This window comes from Botryllus schlosseri, chromosome 2, assembly GCF_051294905.1.
Source record: "Botryllus schlosseri isolate E-star chromosome 2, Bs_hap1, whole genome shotgun sequence".
Classification (NCBI taxonomy): domain Eukaryota; kingdom Metazoa; phylum Chordata; class Ascidiacea; order Stolidobranchia; family Styelidae; genus Botryllus; species Botryllus schlosseri.
Window position 1 is genome coordinate 10,113,456 of NC_137237.1, and position 10,288 is coordinate 10,123,743.

At 41.5% G+C, this 10,288-nt stretch overlaps 1 protein-coding gene across 2 annotated transcripts; it reads right to left on the reverse strand.

Moving 5' to 3' along the window:
• Positions 1 to 502: 502 nt before the first annotated feature.
• Positions 503 to 8,395, reverse strand: LOC145433439 (aarF domain-containing protein kinase 1-like). Of its 2 annotated transcripts, none has more exons than XM_080310543.1 (9): positions 8,218 to 8,395; positions 7,759 to 8,171; positions 6,156 to 6,358; positions 5,880 to 6,027; positions 4,202 to 4,326; positions 3,892 to 4,137; positions 2,680 to 2,838; positions 1,921 to 2,062; positions 503 to 780 (listed from the first exon to the last, which is right to left on the reverse strand). In XM_080310543.1, exons 2-9 carry the CDS (start codon positions 8,125 to 8,127, stop codon positions 577 to 579), a joined length of 1,596 nt encoding a protein of 531 aa, XP_080166669.1. In that variant the 5' UTR covers positions 8,128 to 8,171; positions 8,218 to 8,395; the 3' UTR covers positions 503 to 576. The 2 variants fall into 2 exon arrangements, with proteins under 2 accessions (XP_080166669.1, XP_080166668.1); XM_080310542.1 differs by having other exon boundaries at positions 7,759 to 8,160; positions 8,218 to 8,394.
• Between the last annotated feature and the right edge of the window lie 1,893 nt (positions 8,396 to 10,288).

Sequence of the window (10,288 nt, forward strand, 5' to 3'; positions counted from 1 at the left end):
ATCTATAGTTTTGACAAATTGGTTATTGAGGTCGACCAGCCTATGAAATCTCGCCACTATGTTTCTGACGCGTGTACGATATCATCAAAGCACATATATTGTCTCCATGTCGTCACTATATAATCAAATACCAATATTGCGTTTTGGTTTATAATCCAAATTTTATGTAGTGCGGCCCGCGGAAGGAATCAGATGTTGAATGCGGCCCGCGAGATCAAAAGTTTGCCCACCCCTGACTTAACTCGTCGTCCATTTTTTAATGCTAAAATTGAACGTCTTTCGTTGTATTCTTGTGCATTTAGGCTAAAAAGAAGGACACTTCATCAAAAAGAAGGATGATAGCCTCTAGCTCAATCCCAATTTTGCTACAGGGCGATCCGCGAATGGTTCAGATGTTGAACACGGTCCTTGAAATGTAAGGTTTGCCCATCCTGTAGCAGCTACTATCCAATGCGCTGCGTTATCATTCACTCGTTGATCCTGCCAAAAATGCTGTCCTCAATTTCGACATATATATCACTTTATTGAATGATTGTAAATATATATTTATTCGCCTATGTTCACATGACGGGTTTGTCAATTGAGATGCAGAGTTGATTTCATCCACAAAAACCATTCGTATAAATCAATAGCAAACAGCTCCACATGCAGACGAAGCTTGCGTTTCCACTTTTGCATAGTACTCTTGTCGCGTTTGCCTTCGAAATAAGAAACGGTGCGCAGGCAGCACTTTGTCATGTTCAGGAAGCCCGAGGAATCGGACCTGGTTCCGTGCAAAACCTAAAGATTTCGCCCCAGTTTAGTACGCGACGTGTACCATGCATGTAAAATTCCGCAATTCACATATTTTGGGCGTCATGACATAATTTCGTTGCATACGTAACAGCCAGAGGAAGTCAATAACAAAGTTCTTCTGGATTTTCGAAGTACTCAAGTAGGTAGGTACTTACTCAAGTGATCATATCTGACTACTTCTATTTTGACAGTTTTCAGAACTAGGCCTATACTTCGAAATCGTTTCTGCTACTTGGACTTGAGTAGAAATTCACAACGCTACTTATACTTATACCGGAGTACCAACCGTGATTACTTTAACCCCCTCTGGAAGGGGTGTAATGACTCGACTCGAGTCGCGAATTTTTGGTAACTTGACTTGAGTCATTTTTTCAAATGCGTAAAATGACTCGAACCAAGTCATATGCTGCGAGACTAGGACGGCTAAGACAGACACTCCATTGTTAACTTCGAATAGTGAAGTCACCACAATATTGGTATTTCGTCTACCGGTCCTGATACTTTGAAAATAGGGTCAGAAACTGAGAAAAATTACTATATTATGAATGCGAGCAATTCTATATCACTCGAGCAGTGTTAAAGAAAGTGGGTTGAATCGGATTGAACTGAAAACTGAACTGTGAACATAATGACTTGGACTCGGACTCGAGTCAAAACACTATGACTCGCACTCGACTATATAGCTGACTTGGCTCGGTGGTGAATTTAAAATGACTGTAAGCTGCTGTAAGCTTGTACTACCCGTGTGCAGGCACACCTTGAACTTGGGTGGAGATTCGCTGCACCAAGTCTACTGAATGACTAGCGACTACTATGAGTAAGTGGGATTTAGACGTCACAATAGGAATCATGACACACCGGTGACTAAATTTTCAGACGACTCTCATCCTAAACCTTGGCCAATTCATTTCCAACCAGAATTATAACCACCGCAATGAGGCCACAAGTTGAGACCGTGGCACTCAATTAATCAGTATTCGTGACGTGTCATAATTAAAAGAAATTTGCCTACTCCGAATTTTAATCCTGGCTTCGCCTAAGATCAATGATCATTTATGCAATCGGTGTGAAACGTGTTCGGGTTTGAATAGCATTGGGCATAATCATAACCGCACGTATATTCACCTCAAGCATCCTCAACAGATCGTTAGTCTTGAAGAGCATGACCATGGGTCTCGGTACCAAGTTGAGGATTTTTGCGATTCCGCCCAAGTATTGTGGTACTTCGGTGCGTATTTCATTGTCCTCCTCATTCGAGAACTCTGTTCTGGTAGCAGAAAAATATCTGTCAATGGGTATGACAAACCCCCGGTGGAGATCCTATGGGAAAAGGATTCCTCTTGCCCTTAATTCTGAAGAATGTGATGTCAAATCGTTGATCAAATATCATCAACGCTCCGCTGTTGAACACCCCTGAAAAGACTTGATGCAGTGGCTGGTAACTGGCAAGCCATAGTATCCGAAGGAAAATAAAAAAATTGAGCTAAAGGTCGAGTCGTTTACTTCGCTTACCCGACATTCGATCATGCGACACAATAAAAACAGAAATTCGAAATACTGGAAGAATTTTTCTGCGCCGACTTTCAATCAGTATCAGATTGAACGGATTTAAAATGGCGTATGGCAATCTACAGTTTACGTTGACGGGGACAAAATCGGTCAGAAAACGAACTAAAATAGTGCAGCATTGACAAAATACGCCAGGGTCGTACATCATACGATGTTCAGGAATCACTCTTATTGTCAGTGTCACTCCACAGAACATGATAATTCTATCCATCTTTTAGGCAGACCTTCATGAAGTGATCCATAGAATATTTTCAAAACCTAAACAGGGTTACGTGACATACTAGGATAGGATGACTCCTCTTTACATGTACCTACTTCCCAATTCCTTTTTCCGCAATCGCTTCCCAACTCCGCACCGTGACCATAGTCGCGAACAACGGATAAAGATCTCCGACGCCAAAAGCGTCCGAGTGCTTCTTGATCTTTTTAACATCGCCATCAAGAAGGCCTTGCCAGAGACCCGCGTATTCATATCTAAATAGAGTTCCAGTCGTTTTTTTTTCGTCGGACAAGAACCAACCCACGTCTAGGGTTGGGCATCCGAGTATCACCTATTCTGATGTCACAACAGTCATAATGACTTGAACGGTTCATAGATGCATATTGCATACGTTTCGCAGCCACAAAAAAAATGACGTCATTTACATGTCATCCGCTGACACGGTCTCTCCACACAGAAAATCTCAGTTGCGCACAAAAAATCCGAAGTGATAACCTTTTTTTTAGTCGTTACGCACTGTTGTCCAAGGGTCTGCGCAGTAAGTTGGTGAGTGTGCGCAGACTCATCAAAAGTTAGAGGGAACATTGCATGGTTGCATCCAATATAATTTGGTGTTCTGGACCATGGCTATTTCATATGGGTTCACATTTTGGAATCTGGAAAGGGGGACACTTTTTCAAACCCATAAAAGTCAGCCGATTTTGAAATATTTACTGGAAATCTTGTTGTGATGCCAAAAAAGAGGTCATTACGCCTGATCCAACTACCAACAATCCGCTCGAACATATGCATTGTCTATTTTGCGTCATTGAAGCCGATTATCAGTTGACCCACTCCATTAGCCTAGCTGTAAAAGCTGTAAAGGAGGACATTTAGGCGTCCTCGAAGAGATTTTTAATCTCCTGAAAAAGGAGGACGTATGGTAACCCTAGCTCCCTTTGTCCCACAAATGTAGTCCCATCCCCGTGAATGTTAGTGCCGGCCTCCGACCAGCTGCCGTTCAAAGACCCAACAGCACAGACACAGCTAGAGTTTACTAGAATTTTCATGCCGGCGACATCATATTTGATATACAAAGTTGTTATGAATTCTCATCCAGATACTAACGATTAACCCTTATGAGTGTCTGCCAAAACTATTCGGGTTTATTTCAATTCAGTACTAAAAATAAATTTTCCCTTGATGACATATCACTCTTGATGCGAGGGCGTTCATTTCCGTTACCCGCAAAAATCGACTCGAATCATTACAAATGATGCTCGAGTCGAATTCAAGTAACGTCTCGCCCAGTTCTGCCAGCGTCTCACCGAAATTCCTCGTCGAAATGCTGGTACAGTCCGTGGTCCAAGAGCACGACTTCGACATCGCTGGGTTTCTTCCGTCCGGATAAAAACGGAAAGAAAGATTTCACCGCCTCGAATAGAGACGTCCTCCCAGACAGTTTTTGCAATTCCGACGGGTGTCGCCTACGCACGAGAACGTTACCCGGATGCGGGTCGCAATGCACGAACCCGTGTTTGAATATCATTTCGCTGAACATCTTCCCCAGCAGCCTGAAGAGTTTTTAACGCAAATCTCAGAACGGCGACAAATTTATCAGGTACTTTGACGCGGTACCTGGAGACCTTGTTACAGTCGATGTCATGGTCCTCAAAGTATTTCAGATCGTTGACTTGTCCGCCGTCGCAAAATTCCATCGTCAGGACGTGATTCGACGAATGCTTCCAGTGAATTTTCGGGATCTAAAGAGTCCATGGCAATTGGCGTCAACAATGATTAAAGTCAGCAAAACTTCAATGCGAACGAGCATGACAAATGTTCGGGATTTCAGTCCTGCCCTATACAGAAAGGTTCGGAATTTAATTCTGTCTTCACTGTGGCATCATGGACGAGACAAGGAATTCGATAAATCAAAAATTTCCTGAGATTTGAGGGTTCGAAAAGATCACAATTCTCGGAAATCGGACCTGTCACGAATTCAGAAAGTATATAACACGTTTTGTAATCCTTGGCCACGACTATTTCATAGAGCTTTCCAGTCATGCTGTGGTTCGATCAATACTCGACAGAAATACTATTTCCATGTGTAGACTCGTGCAAATTGAGGTGGACACTGAATTACGATCATTCGAGGTTTCAAGGCTGTCACGGTGAGAGGAAATTTCTAAATATTTCTCGTTGGTAGGATAATTTTCAGTCGCAACAGGCGCATAATTTCACTACTTTAATAATTAGACTCTCACAGCACTCGACTCGGTGTAACCAGCTCAAATAATAATTATCCATATAAGGAGTTGGAAATTTGATATCGGTAGCACTGTCTACCAAGGATGCTATTCAAAGTACAGAAATAACTTGCTCGTGAAGAGAGTAGCGGGAGAATCCAATTGTCCATTATTTGGTGAAGTACAGACTTTTCATCTCAGAAACAATAACATGATGAGATGAGGTTGTTATGTTCATGCATTTTACGTTGGTGTCGTTTGCCTCTTATATGTCTAGGATTAGTAATTACCGCCAATCATTATTTCTTCGTGTGTCGGGCTTCGTATTTATACCCTGTGTTCTGTTGTCTCGTGGTCTTTTCCATTTAACTGCACTCTGGATCGTGTCGTTACCGTAAAGTTATACAGCTGATAATATACTGATTTCTTATTGCAACCTCGTCGCATTGAGTTATTGTTCAAACAAGATCAAGAACATAACAGAGGTAATACATCATTGATGTACAGTATAACAATGTCAATAAGCAGTGATTGGTGGCAATTATACAGAAACAATCTCTCAGCTTCACAGTATCACATAATCACGGAAAATAGGCTAATGAAGAAAATATACTGTGATAGATGCCATTTGGAATTGAATCATATAGATCGTAGGTCGTACCTACCCAATAAACATCTCAGGATATTAGGGCAATGACATCTCATTATAGGGTAGGATGAGTTGTAATGAATAGAGGAGGTGAGATGAGTGTTTTCAGAAAAACATGTAGGCTATAAATATTTTCTACGTGGAATATTGAAATAGTTTCTGGTATGCTAATAGGTGAAGATTTATATTTGAATGCCAGTGTGCATGGTCTTAATTGAATTCGAATCAAAATAAAATGTATTAAAAAGTAAAGGTCATGCAATATCGAATGGAATACTTGGACATGGTTATAGTTGGATTGCTTACAATGGTCCTGCAACAGCTTGTTTAAAAAATTGTAGGCTACATTGTGGTCTCATGAAAATTATAAATTTATGTTACAAAAACTTTGCTTTTGTTGCAATTTTCTTACGAAGCTCACCTTCACCCACTCAAAGCATCTCAATTGAGCGGCGACCTTTTCCGCATTCCTCCCTTCATTGAGAAAGTCCAACTCCAACGGCAGGTGCTTTTTAGTTTCCTCGGCCAGCCATATGAGCTTAAATTCAGGGAAAATTTTAGCAGCCTGTCTGAAAACGAGAACCACCCATGAGCGATTGAATGTACATCCCAAAACCCACGATACAGTCAAAAACTTCACAGAGGCCGATGAATGATAACCAAATCAAACGCGTATGAGCCAGGAATATGAAGTCACCTTGTCAGCCACTCAGTGACAGCCATGTCGAAGTCGGCTTCCTCTCGGACGTTTGGATGCTGAACCTTGACCGCGACCTTTTCTCCCGATGATTTCAAAGTTGCGAGATGAACTTGCGCCAATGAGGCCGTTCCCACTGGCTCCGTGGAGAAGGATGAAAACACTTCATCCAGTTTTTCAACTTTTAAATCTTTCTTTACTATCTGAATCGAAAGAAAAGAAGCATGACAGGTCGGATGTTGGAAAAAAACGTCATCGTCAATGTTATGAGAGTTGCCATCACTACATCCCAATCACTGTTACTGTTGTAAGTCATATCATTCATTGTTACGTCTTGCGTGTAATATATATTTATTACTAATACTGTTGTGGCGTTGTTCAAGCATTTGGCTGTTTCCTTCCTACCAGCTATCTATAAATAACTGTGCAGTGATATGCGTACTCAACTTATTTATTCCTTAACTTGCTAATTCTTGCCTAGATTTGTACATGTTCCTTTCAGTCAATTAGTTATTACTTACAGTCACTTAGAGTGGGGCTAAAGGCTTCCTAGTTCCTAGTTTAATATGTTATATAAGGATTGTGTTGTTTTGTTGAGCTTCTATGATGGATTTTCATGCTGGGTCAAAGTAAGCGCTGTCTTCTGCGATTCGACAATTCTCCGTTCAAGCTGCAGCTGAATTGATGATCTGCTGATCCATTCGCTACAGCCTGGTTCTGCATTAGTATACACTTTGCTTTGTATTTATGTAGCTTGCGGAAGAGAGAGAGAGAGAGAGAGATGGTATTCTTTTTCGCCTGAACCATCGAGATGCTCTGACGACGGAGATGCGATACGGCCTTTATAGCAAGGTCATCTAGTCTGCATCCCCGGTTTTTTCTCCTCCATGCTATCCGTGATTGCTGAGCGCCTAGCAGGATAGCCGCGGATACCAGTTTTCGAGTCTTTGGTCTGACCTGGCCGGGGATCGAACCCACGACCTACCGATCGAGAAGCCGGACGCACAACCATTACACTATCTCGCTCGGTGGAACCGAACAAACAATTCTCTCTTTGAGTACAGGTTAACTTTGGTACCTTAAGGTGAGTAAGGGTAAGCCAAGACACAGTTCTAAGCATAAACGCTCTGATATAGGCCTATGGTCAGAGTCGGATCAGAAGGCTTTGGATCGATGATTCTTATCTCAAAGACTACTCCTAATCTCAAAGACTACGGTACTCCATCACCTCCCTATCTTTTCATTGCATCGCAGTTTTGTGGTGTCTTGAAATGATGAAATATTAATAAACTGATACTGGCGCTGTTCTATTTAACACAAAGTTTTAACACTTTGAGTGCACCATCTGTGGATGAATTGTGAGCATTAGAAAAGTAAGAATCATTAACTAGCAAGTCCAGCAGGACAGAGTAAAAGCTTCCAATTAGATGAACATTGCCTAGTTGGGGTATTGAAACCATATGTTGGAGTTACGCTATTATGACAAGTTGCCAGTCATTCATTGAAACTATTGGCTTATCAAGTCACAGCCACAGCCTACAAATGCATGTCACCACAATTGCGTCTGCATATTGAGTTGCACATATTGTTAAATATGACCCACCTTTTCAACATCTTGAAACGTGCTTTTTGGAGCATCATCGTGAAAGGCTTTTAAAACTTTAGTATATTCTTGAGGTAGAATGTAGTCCAACGCACCAAGCAATTGTCCCAATTTAATGTAGGTCCCTTTGTTTTTACAACACAGAGAATGCAGTTTGTGCGCTGATCGAGTGTGTGTATTCGATAGAGCTGATCTGTATTGACTCGAATCCGGATCCAAATTATGTAATGTCCACTTGTAATCAAGCATTATAGATCCCGCTGTAGACATGACCCGTCCGGATCTACTGTGTTGCGCATATAAGTATAAGCTTGAGCCTGTTAAAACAAGCCCCACCATGGGCTTCGAAATCGCACGCAGCGTCCCCATTGTTTGACGTGCGGGCAATCAAGCGCCTTGAATCTGAAAAAAATCTGAATCAGAAAATTATGGTCTGAAATCAGCTGACAAAGCTCATACCTGTCAAATATGAACAGCAAAATCTGTAGGTATGGAGAAAAACCTAATTAGAACACTAAACTATGAAAACGACATCTCCTGCTCCCTTTCTGCCACCCTAAAATCGGACATTATTACCTAATGCGGCGTGACCTTCTGGTCTTGTCTGAACAGTGAACAAACTATAAAAATAAATGAATGTAGAAGTTGCGTAACAATACTCGCAGTGCAATGCGAGGGTATATGGGTTAAATCGCTAGATGTCGATAACGAGTCGCTATTACAATGCGATAAGATTATCGAGTTCAGTCTCGTCTCGTAGTAAAGAATGTATCAACAGATTCTTTGTACGGCACGAGTGTAGTATGCTAAGTTCAGGTATATTACATGTAGGTCGTATAGTATCGTGGAGTCAGGATGAAGAAATTTATTTTTTTCTACCAAGTCATTCAATTTGTCTGTCCATCTATCGGACGCGACCCCATATGATGCTTGAATGTCGTCTTGCATATGTATAATTAAAACTGCGGTATACGTCTATCGGGCTCTTGACTATCAATGCTGATGAACTATAAGCAGGTATTGATTTGCGATGAAATGTGTTTCGCATTCAATCAATTCCTTGTTCTGATGGTCTGAATAAGCAATCATTCTAGAAATAGAGCGGTGAATTACATAGTAAAATGACACGTTCATTCAGGGTGGAGCGGCCCAATCTGTGGAACAGCATCCTCCTATTATTTCATTGTATCGCAATCTTGTGGAGTTTTTGTCATTGACTGTACAAGTGTACAGCATATGCCTCTTTCTAATACGTAGACCAAGGTTGGAGTTGGGTCATTGCTTGACTTCACGGTCATTCATGTCGACTACGTCCTATTTTGCACTGCATTGCAATTCGTGTGGTGTTGAACTGAAGATGATGAGTTACCTGTAAACTTTTTGTGCTTACACTTACGGTGGTGAACGGCTGAATATGACTAATTATGACGTATTGCCGTGGAAATCACATTTGATGCAACTGCAAACTAGTGGGATATTTAATTTATCGCAAAACTTGAATTCGGTGATGCAGATAGAGCCGTGGCGTGATTTGAGTTAAATGCATAACCGCTTGCAAGTAATCTAACGACTGTATAAAATATATATACTATATAGCTATAAGCAAATCTCTCTAGTAATACAGGTAGAGAATCTGTTTCAATAGCATTTATTCACTGCGGAAGACGAAATCATATTAGCGATAGTTCATGGTGAGAAGCATCAAGAGTTAGAACATTGTTATGAAATTAACGCCGAAGGTGTATTGCCGCGTAATGAACGGCTGGTAGCATAAGATAGCCAGCTACTTATGCTATTGTCTGACACCGCGACTCCCGAGAAGTATATTTTCACCTAAACATAAATCCAGAGGAACTGCGAGAAATAACCACACCGTCTTCGTAGCGAAGCATCATTAAGAAACTAATCCTCGGCCCTTTACTCTCACCAAACTTTCCTTTCCTCGTCCGCAGTCAATAAATAAGCACAGCGGACAACCTTATCAATTCCATGTATTTTCACAGTTGTTGGCTTTCGGAGACCGCGCCGCACACCCACAACTCATACATACATTACGACTATTACACTATTCTGCTTAACTACGCAATCGTGTCTCGCTACGCCAGATTATTTTCGGGTGTCGAGAAAACCGCGCGCTACAAGTGATAGATAGATAGGTATCATGGCGATGAAACATATCTCATTTCTTGAGCAGTGTCGTGTTCGTCGCCGTAGCGGTGCTAAGGCTGTACGACCATCTGTATCTCAATAGCAGTTGTCCCATGGGATACCAAATGCAGAAAAACTGGTACTAATAAGCAAACCATATAATGTACAGTAGCAGGCGGATATCCGCTCAGTTTTTCACCATTTCGACGCACTGTCTAAGGCGTACATCGGAACTGTTGTTGTGTTGGTGATTCGCTAATGCAGCATATGGCAGTTGTGGCAGCAATAGGCAACGTTATGCTATCTACAACATCGTCGATATCCATAACTTGATATCAACGGTAGGTCAAGTTATTGCTATACCAGATGTGATTGCAATGAG

Excerpts from the sequence above, each read along its gene's own strand:
- LOC145433439 (XM_080310543.1), bottom strand. The coding sequence starts at position 8,127 with ATGGGGACGCTGCGTGCGATTTCGAAGCCCATGGTGGGGCTTGTTTTA. Across the intron at positions 6,359-7,758 it reads CGTTTCAAGATGTTGAAAAG|ATAGTAAAGAAAGATTTAAA; the intron begins GTGGGTCATATT and ends CTTTCGATTCAG. Across the intron at positions 6,028-6,155 it reads GTCACTGAGTGGCTGACAAG|ACAGGCTGCTAAAATTTTCC; the intron begins GTGACTTCATAT and ends TCTCGTTTTCAG.